We start from the raw sequence: 19,628 nt of genomic DNA on the forward strand, positions 1-19,628 counted from the left end.
TTTTTGCAGTGGTCTGAGAGAGCTGCCCAGAGGAGATGGCACTTATGCCATGTTTTAAGGGTGGATAGGACTGGTGCCAGATGATCACATGCTCTGGTAGACAGGAGTCTGTGCACCAGTAGATTCTGGGGCTATTGCAGAGGATTCATGACAGGAAGTGTTGGGGAATCATGCTGGAAATGTAGACCAGGGCCCTAGCATGGACTCTTCAGCGCCAGCAGGAAAATCTAGGCTGTGTCTTGAAGGTTCCTCAGCAGGAAGTTGCGGGGTTGTTGTGGGGTGAATCTGACGGAAAGGGATTCCTCCTCCTCCTCCTGCTTTCTCCAGGATGAGGAATCCAGGCACCAGCCCTGGGGCCCCTCCAGGTCCCTCTCTTCACCTCTTGTTTTTTATTTCTCCTGCCATACAACCTCTTTTTTATTTAAAATAGATTTAAGCAGGACAGAGCCCCCCCATCAAGGCTATTTTCTTGCAGGTAGGGGGATGCCTTCATGGTAATGATGTAGACCCTGAAACAATATAGAGAGGCAGCAGGGCTTGGAAACAGGCAGTATTTCCTCTTTTTATGATGGTTTCATTTTACATTTTTATTGGCCCTTCACTGATTGCTCCCGGGCTCTCTGGCGGGATGTGAGATGCGCTGACATTTATAGAAATCAATACATTAATAAATCACGAAGTTCATAATGTCTGATTTGCTTCTAAATGAGACAGAACTATTATCGCCATGAAGTTGCACATAAAATATGCCCAATTGTGATGTATTGTGTAGTCTAATCAAAGGCATTTGAGTGAATAACCTTTCCCCAAAAGAAGGAAACAATCAAAGCTGAATAACTTCATTAATAATTCAAGGTGTGTCTGCCAAGGCTTCATTTATTAAGTGCACAGTTAAAAGGCTTCAGAGCTGAGTCCTGGAGAGGATAGCACCTTGCCATCTTCTCCCTGCCTCTGGGCAGGCAGATATACATACATTCTCAGATGAACTGACTGCAATCCTTGCATCTAGAAGCTCATGTTCCAGTGGAAGGTAATGCCCAGTTGACTTCTTCAGCTAAGAGATGGCCTGTAACAGCGCTCATGGACTGTCCGGATTCTTAAGGGCAGAGGACACAGAGCCAGGAAATGTCTTTAGTGGCCGTCAGTTGTTATGTCTGTTCACTAATGTTCCAAGTCCTATACTTCTGGTGTCCACCACCCACAGACCCCCTGTTCTGTTCCACGGACTGAGATGGTCAACAGTCTTTCATCTAGAGGGTTGTGTTTGCTGGTGGCCATTACCTTTAACATAAAATGATCATATTTACTTTATCCTATTCATGTCCAACCTCAACTGACAATTGAGTTGTGTCTCTGACAATAAATAGCAGAACAAGGAAATCTTCCTATACTGAAGAGAAACACAATTAATTAACTAGATCCATCAGGAAAGGCACAATCATGATTGAGACAGTGTTTAACAGATGTGACTATTGGATTCTGTTGTTGAGAATGACCCTTAAAATCACAGTCAAAATATACGACAAGATGGAAATAACATTTTTGAGCACCTACTATGCATGTAGAGCATTTTACATACCTTATCTCACTTAGATTTACAGCTACAAGGTGGGTATGATTCTAGCTTGAATTAGTCTAATAACCATATACCTCTTAGAGGCAGTGAGATGATTAGATCAATTCTAAAACTATTACCATGCTCTCTGAGCTCACCAAGACAGGCAGTTAATACAAGGAAACATTAATACCTAATCCAGCAAAAGCTCACATGGCCAGCTTCCATTATGTTCCTATTTGTGATTATTCTGTATCAAGCACAGAAATTTATGTTCACACGAACAGCAAAGAAAGGGTTTATTAGTGTGGATTACAGGGCCTAAGCCTACCCTCTGAAATTGGTTTTGGAGTCTTCAGCACACTTGTTTGGGACAGTTAAACATATGCCAGCTATTCTAAAACAGTAGCAGTAATGTGATAGAGCTGGGTCATACCGTGCTTCCCAAAGTATGATCACTTCATTTCAACAACTTCACACTAACAGCCTGAACTGGCCGTGAAGGGAATATTTACAACAAGGAAATTGGAAAATTGTATCAATCAGGCTTTTCCACCCTCCCCAAGAGCCAGTTGTCAGATATTTACCAGCCCACCAAAGCTAGCTCTCTAATCAGAAACCATCACTTAGCAAGTTGTCAAATTATCTGCAGAGCAATGAACTCGTCTTCTTCAGAAAGCAGGCCGAAAGATATGCTGTTCACATCTCAGCCTGACCTGAACCCAGTGAGTTTCCATCAGGAGAAAATTCTATGCTCACTTGAGATAAAACTATTCTTGTGCCAATTTTACTTTTCCTTCGAGCAATTCCTTCAACCTCTCTCTGCCCCTTCATTTTTCCGTCTTAAAACTAAAAGTGCCCTTTCTCCCTGGACACTCCTCATTTGCAATGAATTGTCATTTCAGCCCCTCAGTCAAGAGGAGTAACTAAAATCCCACCCGTGTTAATCCTCTTATTTCCCGCAGAAATACTGTAGACCCACTCACCCTAGGCAACATGCCCTCTCTCTTCAACGCAGGTCATCAATTGTTCATTTACTGGCTATCTCCATGTGTTGGAACTTCAGAGTGGTGTCCAGCTGGGTTCAAAGGAGAAACAGTGGGAAGTTTCTCTACTGCCACCTGAATTAGATGAGAAAGAGTTGTCTACTAAAATACACTAGCTGGTGGCAGGATTGGGACGTCATTTGACTAATTGCCTCCTAGAGCTGCAGAGACTGCTGGAACTACCTCAGTAAATCATCAAAAAAAAAAAAAAAATCATCCCAGGGCACTTTTTCCAGACAAAAAGGTCTACTTAAAACATCCTCTAGAGATCTGTGCCTGAAGCTGAGCTGCTGCAGTGAAACTGACATTTCTGCCTTGCAGCCTGGCCATGGCCTTAGCTGGACTAGAATGCTGCTGCAGTGGTGAGGGCACGTGAGAGTCCCTAATGTACATGGCCTTGCTCCTTGTCCTGACACATCTTTTAGGACTGCTTTCTCTAGTGCTGGAATCTAGATAATTCCTTTCCCAGCCGTCTGTTTCTTCAATCTTGGAAAATATCTGGATGAATGTAACACTGTCACACACAAACAGAATTATGACTTATGTCACATTCTGTGTAGTGATTTTGTTGACTTTTAATAATTGCATTATGTTTGTGACCATTAATTTCCACCATTGCCCTGCTCCTGAGAAGCTGCAAGGGCCATTTGACAGTCCTCTCCCCACCCACCTCAACATTTGTGCTGACCTGAAGGCCATATTAAAAACACACCCATTTGGAGAGAAAGAGCTGTCTACTGAAATACACTAAATATTGAGGAATTTCCAAGTCATTTGATCTTGAAAACTCTATCTAATGGAAGTAGAAACACTCAAAGATTTTTTCTTTTTTTAGAACTCCTTTTTTCAGGACACTTTCAGAACTGAGGTATATAAATGAATGAGAAATGTATAAATTCAATTTCACTTAAAAGGAGCAGGAGGGGTTTCAAGATTAAGAGAACAAATGCTTGAAGCAAAACATGATTTGAGTTTTATTGAACTGAGAAGACTGAAAAAAATGAGTGGAACACTCAGAAAATCTTTATCAAGGCTCAGCTGAGCACTCCTGGGGCTCATTGTTAAGTTTATAAAACTCAGAGCTGATGAGTTGTATGCACTGTGTGGGTCTGAGTGGGCTTATGACTCCCCTCCAAGCCTGGCTGTAAGAATCTAAGACTTAAAGCTGAAGGACCAAATGGGACTTTCCATCCCATCCCCTCTCTGCTCCACGAAAGCACCAATGAGGATTTTTGCCACTGATTATATTAGGGAACGCTGTCAATCAAAAAGATGATGCAAAACTCATCCAGAACAAACCAATCAACCATGTTTAAGGGGAAGAAAAGATTACATCTTCAAATGCCAGCATGCCATCATTAATACAATATCTCATGTAGTCAATATAGTTCAGGCAACATTGAAAATGAAACACTGCAAATACTAGGAATACAATTTCAAGAGGAAGCACAACATTCTGTGTTTTTATGCACACAGTCCTGTAAATTATTCGCAGCTCAAGTATGTCATGTTCTTTTAAATTTTCCCCTGGGTACAGCTTGAACAACTTCCTACAAGTGTTGATATGTTATATTTTCATTATCATTTAGTTCAAAATTACCATGATTTAATTACCAGGAGGTTGCTTTTTTGATACATGAGTTACTTAGAAATTGAATTAGGCTGGTCACAGTGGCTCCCGCCTATAATCCTAGCACTTTGGGAGGCTGAGGCAGGAGGATTGCTTGAGTTTGAGACCAGCCTAGGCAATATAGTGAGACTTCATCTCCACAAAAAAGTACAAAAAAATTAGCCAGGCATGGTGACACATGCCTATAGTTCCAGCTACTCAAGAGGCTGAGGTGGGAGGATTGCTTCAGCCTGGGAGGCAGAGGTTGCAGGAAGTGGAGATCACACCACTGCACTTCATCCTGGGTGACATAGCAAGACCCTGTCTCGAAAAAAGAAAAAAAGAAATTGAACTATATTGCTTGATTTCCAAATATTTTTGAGGATTTTCTAGTTTTCTTTTGGCTATTGATATCTTGCTTAATTCCACTCTGGACAAAAACAGTCTAAATAACTTCAGTTCTTTAAACTTTTTTCAGATTGGCTTTATGGCCCAGGAAATCGTCACTTTTGGTAAATATTCTATGTGCACTTGAAAAAATTTATAGTATTTTATGATTGCTGAGTACAGAGCTCCATACATCTCAATGAGACAAGTTTGTTAATTATGTTGCTCAGATCTTCTATATCCCTATTGATTTTTTGTCTGTTTATCAGCTACTGAAAGAGGTATTTTTAAATTACTCCAATTATGACTGTGAATTTATTATTTTTCCTTTTATCAGTCTTTGCTTTATTTGTATTTTGAAGCTACATTATTAGTACATATTAATTTAGAATTTTTTTTTTTTTTTGAGACAGAGTCTCGCTCTATCACCCAGGCTGGAGTGCAGTGGCGCTATCTCAGCTCACTGCAAACTCTGCTGCCCGGATTCATACCATTCTCCTGCCTCAGCCTCCCGAGTAGCTGGGACTACAGGTGCCCACCACCGCGCCTGGCTAATTTTTTGTATTTTTAGTAGAGACAGGGTTTCACCGTGTTAGCCAGGATGGTCTCGATCTCCTGACCTGGTGATCCACCTGCCTCGGCCTCCCAAAGTGCTGGGATTACAGGCGTGAACCACCGCGCCTGGCCAGAATTGTTTTATCTTCCTTGTAGATGGGCCCTTTTACATGAGAATTCTCTATCTTTAGCAAAGTTACTTGCCTTAACATCTACTTTAGCTGATGTAAACATAGCTGTGCCAGCATTTCTTGATTTGTGTTTGCATGGTATATCCTTTTCCATCATTTTACTTTTACTTTCTGTGCCCTTATGCTTACAAGCAGCATTTAATCAGGGTTTGGTTTATATCTGATGATTTCTATCTTGTATTGTAGATTTTCTATTTTTTAATTTTTCAGCAGTTTTACTCTGATGTTCTTATAAGTGGTTTTCTTTATGTTTATCTTGCTTGAGGTTTGTAGTGCTCCTTGACTCTGTGACTTGATATATTTCACTCATTTTTTAAAAATTTTCATTTATTAGCTCTTTAAATATCGCTTCATTATCATTATTTATCTCTTTCTTTTCTGGGACTCCAATTATACATATGTTCAAACTTTCCATCATGTCTCATATGTCTCTTATGCAAGCTTATCTGGGATTCCATTCTTTTTTTTTTTTTTTTTTTTTGAGATGGAATCTCACTTTGTTGCCCAGGCTGGAGTGCAGTAGCACAATCTCGGCTCACTGCAACCTCCACCCCCTGGGCTCAAGTGATTCTCCTGCCTCAGCCTCCCAAGCAGCTGGGACTACAGGTGCGTACCACCATGCCCAGCTAATTTTCATATTTTTAGTAGAGATGGGATTTCCCCATGTTGGCCAGGTTGGTCTTGAACTCCTGACCTCAAGAGATCCACCCGCCTCGGCCTCCCAAAGTGCTGGGATTACAGGCATGAGCCACTGTGCCTGGCCTGTGATTTCATTCTTTTCTCTCTCTGTGCATCTGTCTGTGTATCTTTCTATTGACCTATCTACCAAGTCATTTATTATCTCTTAATCTGTGTCAAGCCTGCTTTTAAATTGGCCTGTTTAATTATTAATTTTGGATAATATATTTTTCAATTCTACAATTTTTAATTGACTTTTTGTGTATATTCTGGTTCTCTGGTGGAATTATCTAGCTTTTTGTATATTTTCTTAAGCAAATGTTCACCATTATTTTAAAGCCCAGATATGATTAATCCAATTATCTAGATGAGCTGTGGATCTATTACTATATTCTATTTTTTCTCTTAGTCTTATCTCTTAATCTGCCTGACACATTTTTACTGAAGGGTGCACATTGGAATAAAAAATGTGTCACCTATCTGGTTGAGTCTTCAGCTTCAGAAAGGTAATAGAGCAAAGGCAGATAAACTTAATTCAAACAGGGACTGAGCTGTTTTCATGCAGGCTGCCTTGGTAGCTCTCCAAAGCCTTCAAAAATGATGAGATTTTTTTAAAATCCTTTTTATCCAGTTGTTCTCAAGGGATTCTAGCCCTGCATAGGAGAGCTCACCACTCCTGGGATCTTCAGCTTCTATGCCTTTGCATATGCTGTTTCCTTGCTCCCTCATTCTTCAACACTCAACTGAATTATCACCACCCCTTGAAGCCTTCTCTGACATCCCTTCTAGTCCCAAGTCACCCAGGAGGCATTAAGAGCTTCCTCCCCTCAGCTCCCAGTTCTAAACCATGTCAACACTGTTTTGAAATGATTTGCCAATGAAAAATTCTAGACCAGCAACCCACAACATCCTTCCCAAAGGTGTGCTATATATGGTACATGCTGTATGTTCTAAACGTCAAATTCATTGATAATAGCTAAGAACCAGGAAACAAACCATCGTTAATTATGGCATCTCTTGAAAAATCTGAAGATCTGGACTCACTGGGCTTAAATGACTGCATGATAACAACTGGTTGAGTAACAACTGGTTGAGTAACAACTGTTTCCCTTTCGTGGAGCAGTTACTCTCCAGTTCTCAGTTTCCACCACTCTCTATAGTTGTACACCCATCATCTGTCCTCATCTGAATTACCTGCCAATGACTACTGGCATTTGAGTTTCTAATCCATGGTCTATGTTTATGCCTCTTCACCAGTCTGAGAACTCATGGAAACAGGTATTATGTCTTTTCATCTCTCTCCTAATACCTATGACATTCCTGGCACACCAGAGCATGTCAATGCTTCTAAACATATCTATATTAAAATGCTACCAAAGCATTCAGGGCAGTGAAACTATTCTACATAATGCTGTAACAGTGGATACCTGACATCATGCATTTGTCAAAACCCACAGAACTGTACAACAAAAGCATGAACTCTAATGTAAACTATGGGCTTTAGTTAATATTTACATAGCAATGCTGGTTCATCAACTGGAACAAATATACCACACCAATGCAAGATGTGAACAACAGGAGAAACTGTGAGGGTGGAATATATAGAAACTCTCTATATTTTCTGTGTAATTTTTCTGTAACCTAAAATAGCTCTAAAACTAAAGCATATTTGTAAAAAATAAATAAATACAAATGCCACCTAACCAGAAGGATCAAAGGGGCAACTAAATCCAGCAAAATAAGTGTCTCACATGGAATACAGGTCAGGAAATGAGTGAAAACACTCCAATGGATGCCCACCTATACGATCACTTTGAAGAGCAGCAGGAAAATAAGCCTCTGCTGTCTGAGGTTGCAGAGTGGGGGACAGAAGAGAGACTAATACACACTCAAGATGGTGGCTGAGTTGCCTTACACACTCATGGTCAGGGGTGCTTGCAAGACAGGCAGAAGTTCAAATAAGAGCCTACAGAGGAAATCCAGGCCGACCACGAAATAGACCCACAAAAGCCAACAGGAGAGTGTCTAGTGGAGCTCCCTGGGACCTTGGACTCACCCAGCTCCACTGTGCCATGGATAATTTTCCAGGTCTGGTATTTTGTCTTGTATTTTATGTTCTGCATAATGGGGGACTTGGCCGGAATCCACTCTGCCACACATCCTAATGGGCTAACCCTCTTCTGCAACTACCCTTTTCCTTTTCTGCATCTGGTTACTAATCAAGCTTAACAGGGGAAGAAAGAATCAAAAAATTGTAGACTGTAAGCTCCAAGAGAGCAGAGAACAGAGCTGTTTTATTCACTGACTTGTACCTAGTAGATACTTCATTGACAGTTATTGAGTGAGCAAACAAATAATCCTACAAGATATGCAGCTTCCAATCACAAAGAAGCAGAGAGGGGGAATGGGGGCCTCCTGATTGTGGAGGGTATCTTATAAGCCACTCCTCAGTCAAACATGTGAGTGTTTCCAAGGACCCATCCAACATTGCACATCTCTGCCATGTGCCATCCCATCTCTGCAGGCTGCATGACTGCATGGCTGAGGGCATGTTCAATGAGCCCCTGCGGGAGCCATGGGCACTGGGAGGCAACCCACTGCTCTTGCCTGTTCTGACCATGGGAAAAGGACAGGGAGCTTAGCTCCAGCTCTGCTACCGAGAGGCTCTTCACATAGTCAAGCTGGACGACGTGGACACCTTCAGAGCGGCCTCTCTCCATTGACAATAAAAGTGTGTTTTGCTTTTCGATGAATGGATTTGGTAAAATGTTTTCTCACTCTTTCCTAGACATCGCCTGGTGGTATTACCAGTATCAGAGAGGTAAAAAACAGTTTAAACTAACTTGACTTTGGTCACATGACTTGCAAAGGCAGAGCTTCTTAATCAGGTTCATGTTTTGTAATTAGTCTTCTCAAGCACCAGCTTTCTGTGCCCTTTGTTAGCAAGCCTCACGTATATAGAAACAGTTGGAAATGTTCTTTTAGAGACGAGTTACAGAAAAAGCTTTGCTCCCCCTAAGAAATGGTTACGTTTTCCTTTCACAGACGTTTGTAAAAACTCAGAGCCCATTTGCAGCTCAAGTGTAGTAATTGCTTCAAACAAATGGCCTGGATTTCCATGTTCTCTTTTTCCCCATGGTCTTCACCTCCTAATCTAATCAACATTTACTGAGGCAGTTTTTCTTATTAGTTTATCTCTTTTTATTTCATATTTATTTCCTATAATCAGCTTCAAGTCCTTTGTGCAACAAAGTGGCATGTGTTTAAATAAACAGTGAGGAGTAGGCTATGTGGTTTGTAGGTGGGAGGGTAAGTAGGTATAGATCAAAAACCAAAAACTCAATGCCTATTGCACAGGGCAAGCAGCATAAATGAATTCTGTGAACTAGGGGTGAATAACAGGGCATCCTAGAGGCTGTGGCTGCCCAGAGGGGACAGCCAGTGTTCAGCTCTAGCAGGCTGCTGAAGTGTCTGAATTTGAGACCAAAGTTGTCAGATAATCCCATTTTCCAAGACAAATCAGACATCCAGATTTGTACATGGATCTCTCATCTTTAAACATGGACAACTAATTCCAAAATAATTAAGACACATTTTACAGGTCAAACAAGACCTATCTTTGGGCCACACTGAAGCCAAGGATCACCATTTTGTAACCTCAAAGCTAGACGGGTGGCCGGGCGCAGTGGCTCATGTCTGTAATCTCAGCACTTTGGGAGGCCAAGGTGGGCAGATCACCTGAGGTCAGAAGTTTGAGACCAGCCTGGCTAATGTGGTGAAACCCCGTTTCTACTAAAAATACAAAAAAAATTAGCCGGGCATGGTGGCGCACACCTGTAATCCCAGCTATTCAGGAGGCTGAGGCAGGAGAATTGCTTGAACCCGGGAGGCAGAGGTTGCAGTGAGCCGAGATCGCACCATTGCACTCCAGCTTGGCAACAAGAGCAAAACTCCATCTAAAAAAAAAAAAAAAAAAAAAAAAAAGCTAGTTGGGTAAGTATAAAGTCCAAATCAGAGACACCATGAAGGAGGCACTATTGGCCAGTCCAGGGAGGAGATAGTCATGGTCACTGTCCTGAGCCTAACAGAGGGGACACTTTACTGGGGAGAAGACCCAAGGTGTGGGTCCTCCCACTGCTCACAGTCCAGGTCTAACTGGTACACAAGCACACAGCTTCATAGGAGCAGGGGTGCTGCAAGGCTGGCTACAAGCCAGTTTGCAATTTGTGCTTGAGGAAAGCAGAATCCACTGTGGGGACACGTGGAAACCAGATATGATAAAAGGGGCCTGGACTGGCTGGATTCTAGGTCCAGATCTGTCACCCATTGCTCAACGACTTAGGACTCAGACAAAGCCAGTTAGTGAGAAGGTTTAGAAGAGATCTCCTATGCTAGAATAGCTTAGCATGGGCTGGATGTGTTTAAAAGATACAGAAACTCACTGAAAGTACAGTCATGCTCTGCATAATGACGTTTCCATCAACAACACAACATACACAATTGCGGTCCCATAAGATTATAACGGAGCTAAAAAATTCCTATTGCCCAGTGACATCTTGATGTTCCTGACCCTGTGTGGGCTCAGGCTAATGTGTGTGTTTGTGTCTTCATTTGTAACAAAAAAAAAGGGTTTTAAAAGAAAAAAATAAAAATAAAAAATTTTTAAATAGAGAAAAAGCTTATAAAATAAGAAAATAAAGAAAAATATTTTTGTACAGCTAGGCAGTGTGAATTTTAAGCTAAATGTTACCACAAAAGAGTCCAAAAGTTTGAAAAAATCCAAATAGTTTGTAAAATAAAGTTAGAGTAAGCTAAGGTTAATTTCTTACTGAAAAATTTTTATTAATTTAGTATAGCCCTAAGCATAAAGTATTTATAAAGTCTGCCTCATGTTTAGTAATATCCCAGGCCTTCACACTCACTCACCATCACTCACTGACTCACCCAGAGCAACTTCCAGTCCCGTAACTCCCACTCATGGTAAGTGCCCTAATAGTTGTACTATTTTTTATTTTTTACACCATAGTTTTACTCTACCTTCTCTACATTTAGTATGTTTAGATACACAAATACTTAATATACCTACCATTGTGTTACAGTTGCCTACAGTATTCAGTAAGTAATATGCTGTACAGGTTTGTTTATAGCCTAGGAGCAAAAGGCCATACCATACAGCCTAAGTGTGTAGTAGGGCTACCCCATCTAGGTTTGTGTGAGTATACTCCACGATGCTCACACGATGACAAAACTGCCTAACAACACATTTCTCAGAGTGTATCCCTGTTGTTAAGTGACACATGACTGAATAGGCAAATGTGCAGTGATTGTGCATTTTTTTTTTCTGAGGGAGTCTAAACCCTTCATTCCACACTCAGAAGAGTCTATGATCCCAAAACATTAAGGATCACTTAATCTAAATCATCTACTATTCAATCTGAGAATTTCCTGTGTAGCATCCTCTAGAGTCGGTGATTCCATCTCTCTTTGCCCCTAGTGATAGGTATTCATCCCTGTGTGAGGCACTCACAGTTAGAAAATCACTTCTTAATATCACATGTGCAGGGCAATGGTCCCTTCACTTCCATCACACATAAGGTTATGGAACAACAGGCATGAGAACACTGAATGGCTTAAAAGTACTTTACAAACAGAAGGTGCTCTAATTTATTCTTGTTATGTAGTTATTGCCATAGTATTACATCTCAAGTTAATTCTTATCTCAACCATTCAAACTCAAGTCTGACTTAGTAACTGGCTCATCATTATTTTTTATAACAAAGTAATGACTAGCAACATCTGGCATCAGAGACTTTGAACAAACCTCAGAAGAAACTGTCAAGGAGGCTCCCCATGGGTTCATGCTCTTCTCTCCTCCTGCACGCAGCGAACTGGGCCATTCTCCTTCCTTTACTGGGACTACCTGGGCTTCATCCAGGGAATCTCTGGGTGGCAACAGGAGGGTGGTGAAAAACGCTGCCCGTCACCTCTAAAGTTTCCTGTGAATGTATCTACAGCGGCCAGCACCCTGAGGCATATAAAGAAAAGGAAGGGAGAGCTGATGTGAGAGAGGCAGCGTGGGCACACCTGTGAGGTTGCCACAGCTGTAGACAAGTTAAATCAGTGCTGCCCAATCAAAAGTCATGACCCGTGAGAGTCAAAACCACCACGGGTTTACAAAGGAATATATTAAAACTGAGACCGGAGCACAGCTCACATTAGTGAGGGATGGGATCATTTCATGGAGTTTTTGTTTCAAAATATTTCATTAACATTTCATTTATATATATGTGTATACTGGATTGTGACATAAATTAATAGTTCTTACTATAAAATACAGTAAAAGAAAGAAGAAAGAAAGAGAGAGTCACTGGTTTACCTAACATCCACAGGCAGGCTACTTCCCAGCATCTTGAGCCCCAAAGAAGTAAATTTCCTTCCACAACCGATGTTACCACAGCCTGACACTTAGCCAATGGTGAAAACGAAAAAAAAGCTTGGCAGTCAGTTTCCAAATATGCAGATATTACAGAATCTGTTTGATGTGGAAATTGATCCTGCTACCCAGACAGCAAACAACTCATTTATTAATAAAGTCCAGTTCCTCCTTAATGAAGTGAGTTTAATAGTTGATATTTCAATAATTACTTAGTGCATTTTTTATGAAGGTGATGGGAAGCAAGTGCTGTTTCTTGAGTCGGAAACAGTCTCTCAAGCTCCCGCAAAGAAATTTCCCTGAGCTTGTGAGGAATTCAGTCACGGGAAGATCAAGGAATTAAGTGTACTGCAAAAAACCCTTTCATGCTTCTGGCTAAGATAAATCTAACAGTATACTGGATGTCTTCAAGAATACCTCATTTACTCAAAAAATACAATATTCCCATTTTCTTTATTTGCATTTCAATGTGATTTTTGCTTTATCTCCTTTCTTCACTCAAGCCACCTGGGCAGTACCCAGGGAATTCCTAAGGGGCAAAAGGAGGGATGTGAAAACCTCTGCAGCCCCTTCGGAAGTTTCTTGTGAATATATGCACAGATAAACAGATGTGCATTTTAAAAATAAAAATGCTTTTAGATCCAATGCTAGGAGATTTAAACCAACAATTAATATCTCTGTTAAAATGGGTTAAAATAGATGAAAATATTAATATCTATATAAGCATTCTGAATTAGACTTATGTGAATTTTTCTCCTTTTCTTTCTTTCTTTCTTTTTGAGAATAAGCCCTTTCATTTACATAGAAATGCTTCAGCGTTTAGATAATTGCTACTTATCTTGTTAGCTACAAACACAACAATAATTAAAGGCTCTGTAAGAATTATGAATTCTGGGGAAATTGGCCACTTGTCTCTCTGTGGCGTAAACACTATCTAATTTATAACAAATCATCTGCCTTAGTCCCAGCAGGATAAGGTGATATGTATTTCCCAGCACATGAGAAAGATGGCAATTAGGAATTGTTACCAAGTTACTGGAGCTTCACACGAACATTCATCACCTTTGGGGATATGTACAAGATACAAACTTAATTTGATGGATTCCTTTTGTATTGGGATCAAAGTCTCAAAAGGGAAAGTGACAATTTCAAGGAAAATCTGGTGCAGTGAGACCAACACTGATGAGAAAAATGCACACAATTTAATACACTTGCTCACCTTGTTCTCTGATGTGGAAACTCAGCCTGTGCTTGTTGTGGGTTGCCACCGGATGAGACATGGTCTGTGCATATTCCCAGCAGCCACCCGTCTCATCACTATTCTTGCCAGCCCAGATTTACAGTTGTTCAATAGACGGATTTGGTAATGTCTGCATGACAACAACAGGCAGAGAAGGTTAGATGGCAATTGATTCTTGACTGGTGTAAGTTTATAGAAAGCATTCTGGCAGGGCCCAAAGGAAATCGCTCACCTAGCCCTCTGTGATGGTAAAACGTTGAAAATTCCACTGACTTGGACTTTGTGATCCTTCAGTGGGAGATGGACAGATTCCTTGCTTTAACTGACAGACACTTTCTAAATAACTAATGCAATCTTATATTATATAATAGTCCATAAGGAAGGCATACTTAAACTACTACTTACAACAACTGTTTTTAGAGCCTTTCAAATGGTTTGTACAAAGTAGCTCCCATTTAAGATATTGCCCTAGTATTTAAGGATATCTAGTAGACATTACAAAACAATACACTGTAAATACATTCAGATTTTTATCATTAATACTTAACATGCCGTTATTTGAACTTTCTGCTAAATCATGCTATCCATTCCTAGTTGGCCCCAATGGTGAGAGTTTACTGTTTCTTTAAATAATTTTGTTTCCCTTTGCTGTCTAGAGTGTTTATCATTCTGCTTACTTGCCTGTGTCTCTGGAATATTCAGAAGGTTCCATGGGAAACAATTTGAATATGCAAAGAAGTTATTTTTAAAGCAAGGAAAATGTTTTCATATGGATTTATTTTGAGCATTTCTGCCTTTGCCTCCACTGGGAACATGTTTCTCTCCAACGCTGAAGCCCCCTCCCTGTGTAGTGTCTGACACAGAGGCTGACAGGGCAGGGAAGTGGGGTTCAAGATAGGAAGGCCATGGCAGTGTGACCCCAGCCCACAGTCCTAGATCCCAGGTCGTGACACCACTCTTTTGACAGCCCAGATTGTTACCTAACAAGAATGACTCCCAAGCTCAACCATTCCAATGCCATCTCCTCTGGTTCCAGATAAGATTGAAGATGAGCTGGAGATGACCATGGTTTGCCATCGGCCCGAGGGACTGGAGCAGCTCGAGGCCCAGACCAACTTCACCAAGAGGGAGCTGCAGGTCCTTTATCGAGGATTCAAAAATGTAAGACCCGCACAGGCTCTGAAGGCCTGGGGGGGTTTCCCACGTAAGGCTACGCTCTCCCCAGTGCCAAGGGAGCTCATAAGGTAGTTTCCCACATGTGAGGCTGTACAAGGAAGGCCAGCTCTATAAAGGGGGCATGAGAGGGAGATCACCTGGCTAGAAAGGAAGGCTCCAGGTGAGGATGGAGCAACCTTAGGAGACAGTAAACGGCCAACTGCCCAGAAACTTCACAGGATGGCACATCCTCAGGGAATTCACCCCGGCTCAGGGTCAAGCCTTAGCCCTTAACATAGTCATACCTTCCAACTTGGTGGTGCCCCCACAAAAATGGGATTTGGCCCTGCTGACTTATGCTAACCAGGCTCACCGAGACTGATGTGTAAGCCGAATGTCAGTGTATTAATTTACCATGGGAAATAGAACTGACAGTGGAACCAGACTCTCCTCTCCCTTCGCTGGGACCCGCTCTCCTTGGAAGCCACATGGAAGCCAGGTTACAATCAAAAGTGGAGTCAGAGGATGGGAGTTCCTTGTTTAGTTGTTACTTTAAATACATTAATATGTTCCTGCAGTCTCAGGCCAGTTTGAGAGCTCTCAGATACAATCCTGGATATTAATTTATTTTTTAAGTTTAACTCTCAGAGCGCAATCTTATTCCCGAATCCTGGAGTGGTGTGGAGTGGGGTGGGCTAGAGCGATGTGCACCTGGTCACCCTCCCTCCAGGTACAGTCTGTAGGTAGAGCTGAGCTGAGTCAGTTCCAAACTGACCACAGCCTCAATGTTCTCCATTGAGAACAGGGATTCCAGCCCCTCCTAGGAGTTATCTGACAGGTGCTGGGATGCCTCTTCCTTCCACACTAGCCTTGACTGCACATGCCAAGTGCCTGGTTTCCTACTATTAGGGCTTCTTTCCTTCAATGGCAGCATTAGCAGTGGGCAGCCAAGTTGGAGCAGGATCCTGTGGGAAAGTTTCCCAGGCAGGCACTAGGATCAGAGGAAACAGCATCCAGAAAAGAGAAGAAATCTACACTGCTTGGCATCTACCATGGACTCAGTACCACCTAACATAGGTTCATAAGATACCCTTGGGGAAGGTATTTTTACCTCCATTTTACAGGTAAGGATATTGAGGATCGGAGACTGGCTTGGCCAAAGTCACAAAGCTTAGTATTGGCTAAGCCAGGATTTAAACCCAGGTTTTTCTGATCTTAAAGCCCCAAATCTCTCCACCTCACAGTGCCCATTCTCTGACAATGTCTCATCATTTTGCAAAGCAGCTCCAGTCCTGAGATGGGGCTGCTTTGGAGAAGTGGAAATGCACAGGTCCCTGCCCCTGGGGATCATGAGGAACCCCAGACACCAAAGCTGGGCCCAGTCTCCTTCTAGTGCTGGCCCTCAGATGCCTCCCGCTGACTCTCTCCCCTTCCCACAGGAGTGCCCCAGTGGTGTGGTCAACGAAGACACATTCAAGCAGATCTATGCTCAGTTTTTCCCTCACGGAGGTGAGTCTGACCTTGAAATCTATCTTGCCCAGCTCCCTCTCTGGTGAGCAGCCTTCCCTTCCTCCAAGTCCTCTCTTCCTTGCCATTTGCTTCCTTCTCGAGGAAGGGGCAAACTCGGAGCAAGACATCTCCCTCATCGTGAGAGGTGGGAGTCTCCAAAGCTTTAGCAGGAAAGAACTCTGAAAATGAACCCACCCTGGAAGGGGAAGAAGGGCTGATAATGCAACATCACAACGTCGCAGAACAGCTCTAGAAAGCAGGTATTATAATCCCAGATAGGGTAACTGAGTTTCGGGGAAGATAAGCAATGTACTCAAGATTGCACAGCAGGTGAGTAGCAAACCAGGATTAGATTCCATAAGGGTCTGAAATAGGTTTTGCCATGCTGGCGCCACCACTGTGCAGGGCACTTTTGAATCTTTTACTTAAAATAGCTGAGACAAGCTGGAATTTTGTAAAAGAACTTCAAAAAGAACTTCAGTAAATACCAAAGACTATAAAAATAAACTAATCGAAAAAGAGGCAGGAAACATAAAGTTGTGCTTATTAAGCCAGCTTACAAGTGTGCCAGGCCCACAACAGCTGCTCTGTTGCCCTGCCCGACTCCTGTGGGAACCAGCTGTGTCCCCATGGGCCTGGGACCACATCGGTGACTCCTCCTATGACCTCCATGTGTCACATGCCACCTTGCATCCTGTCTCCAAGAGCTGTCTCCTGCAAGACACCTTCCCTGGATCCTGACAAAATGCAGATCCAAACATTCCAAACACTTCTTGGGCCCTGTTTCTCATGGGCCTCTTTGGCAGCAGATAGATGCCTTCCTTGGTGTGTGGGGCCCCTACCCAGATCAGGTGGGGAAGGCAGTTTTGTCCCATGCAGGCCCCAGAATTGCAGTTTGCTGAGTTCCACTGAGCCACTGTTTATTGAGTTCTCACTGTATGCCAGGCACAGCTCTAGTTTAAAATACTTTGTAAAAAATTTCAAGAGATAGGTCTTGCTACATCCCATTGTAGAGAGGTAGGAAAGGGAAGCTCAGAGAGGTCGTGCTTGATGCCCACAGTCACATAGCTTATGTAGTACAGCGGCATCCAAGTTCAGGCCTCTCTACTCTGGAGTGAGTGCTCATCCCAGGCATTGCATGGCCATTCAGAAGAACATGGTCATGCAGTCACTGTGTCATTCATACACCAACGATTGTGTGCATAGACAGGCAGGAGAATGGTTTTCTCATGATGGCTAGAGGGAGGGGCAAGGGCTCATCTCACCTTTTGCTAGATCTAACTTCCCACCCAAACCCAAAGAGTTGAGTCAATGGGCCCCACTCCATAATTTTCTCCTTTCCATCACCCTAGCATCACTCTCCTCTCTTTCTTGTCAAAGCCCTGCCTTGTTTGGAAGGTTCTCCCTGTGTGGAATTCCTGCCCCCTTCACCTGCCCTCCTTTTCTGCCTTGTAGATGCCAGCACGTATGCCCATTACCTCTTCAATGCCTTCGACACCACTCAGACAGGCTCCGTGAAGTTTGAGGTACGCTCATCTGGGGTCTACTCTAGGGGTCCTCTGGTTCTGCATCACCTCCCCCTCTAAATCTCAAGGCATTGGGGGAAGGGCTGGACCATCAAAAACTCTCAGTCAGACCAAAGACACGTTTATCCATTCGTAAGCATTTCCTAAAGATGGGGAAAAGCAGCCGCAACTTTCCCTGGCCTGCAGGAACTCAGGGACTCAGGGGACTAATAACAACAGTGTATGAGCTTCCGGGCACACTGCTTCCCAGTGGCAGCCCCTGTACTTAGGGCTTTGTATGTATTAACTCATTTACTCTAATCCCCACAATAACCCTATAGGGTAGGGTTTTATTATTTATTACCCTTTTACAGAAGAGGAGAGTAAGGCAAAGAGAGATAGAGTAGTTTTCCCAAGGTCAAAGAGCACACAAATGATAAAGGATGGATTTGAATGCAGGCAGAATGACCCTTAATACAGACTGTTCTTACAGTCCATGTCCTCAGCCACTAGACCATACGGCCACTGGGATGATAGACAGACCACTGCAGCCATGGATAAGGCAATAACCGGGCTGGCTGCATTGATCTGTGTCTCTCAGAGTTCCATTCTTCCTCAAGGGGGCACTTTGCAAAAAAAAAAAAAAAATGGGGCAGGGTAGGGACCCAAAGGCAGGAGCTCTTCACAGAGCATAGCCACATCCTCCAGGCAAACAAGAGGACGCGGGAGGCACCATTCTGTGAGAGTATCACAGTCTGACCCAAAGACACAGCTTCACCCTGCCTGATGGCTTGATGGTTAATGTCACTCCTGCCTTTTCCCCTTCTCAGGACTTTGTAACCGCTCTGTCGATTTTATTAAGAGGAACTGTCCACGAGAAACTAAGGTGGACATTTAATTTGTATGACATCAATAAAGACGGATACATAAACAAAGAGGTAAGTGAGCTGGGCCCAGGGATGTAAGAGGGCTCCAGTGAAGGTAACTAACCCAACAGAAAATAGCCCCAGGCATGAGGATAGCACTGTCTGAATGAGGCGGACTCTGCTTTGGGGCTAACAGAGCCGGTCCCTGGCAAAATAAAGAAGGCATCCCTCATTGCCCTACCCTGCCCTGTTCCCAAGCGCCCAGAAAGGATTAAACAGATTCATTCTCACTGGGTCACCTAGATTCAGTAGATATTACACAGTGGATAAAAATGACTTGTTTCAGTGTAAAGAGTTACTCTTCCCTAGGGAACCTGCATTTGGGAAGGTTAGGAGCCACAAGTTAAAGCTAAAAGTTGAAATGGTGGAACTGTAGGCAGCACCTAGAATAGAAAAGAAAGATTTTTAAGGAAGAGGAACCTACAATTGGGTCATATTGGCCTTAAACTATTTTGCCTATTAATACAACCTCCAAGGGGGTAATGGAAGGTACGGCTGTCTTTAAAGAAATTATCACAAATAATTTCTGAATCTTCACTGCTTCGCACTTTTAGAACCTTAGAAGATATCTCTCTAGCCAGTGAAATACCCTCAGGTCTATCTCAAAACTCACTTTGGTATCCACTGTATCCTGGTATCTCAGTGGAAGCTGGAAATTGGCATCCTATAACACTCCACTTACTGAGCTCCTGTGTGCCAGGCACAGTGCCTGGAGGTATAGATATCAGCACTAATCTTCACCTCAACCCTGCAAGCTTCTCTCTGTAAGCTCAGGGAGTTTATCCAACTTTCATTCCCCATTCATTTAGTCATGTTTTTAATTAACACAGATTTGAAGG

General features: G+C 42.6%; 1 protein-coding gene across 2 annotated transcripts in view; it reads left to right on the plus strand.

Annotated features, from left to right (window-relative positions):
- The window catches only part of KCNIP1 (potassium voltage-gated channel interacting protein 1), a 235,320-nt gene that overhangs the window by 202,711 nt on the left and 12,981 nt on the right, over positions 1–19,628 (plus strand). For both annotated transcript variants that reach the window (XM_002816182.4, XM_063724386.1), the window contains 4 exons: positions 14,731–14,855; positions 16,289–16,358; positions 17,814–17,884; positions 18,694–18,801. In XM_002816182.4, coding sequence (XP_002816228.1) covers positions 14,731–14,855; positions 16,289–16,358; positions 17,814–17,884; positions 18,694–18,801 — 374 coding nt within the window. The remainder of the gene's footprint in view (positions 1–14,730; positions 14,856–16,288; positions 16,359–17,813; positions 17,885–18,693; positions 18,802–19,628) is intronic.

Source organism: Pongo abelii, chromosome 4 (assembly GCF_028885655.2).
Source record: "Pongo abelii isolate AG06213 chromosome 4, NHGRI_mPonAbe1-v2.0_pri, whole genome shotgun sequence".
Lineage (NCBI taxonomy): Eukaryota > Metazoa > Chordata > Mammalia > Primates > Hominidae > Pongo > Pongo abelii.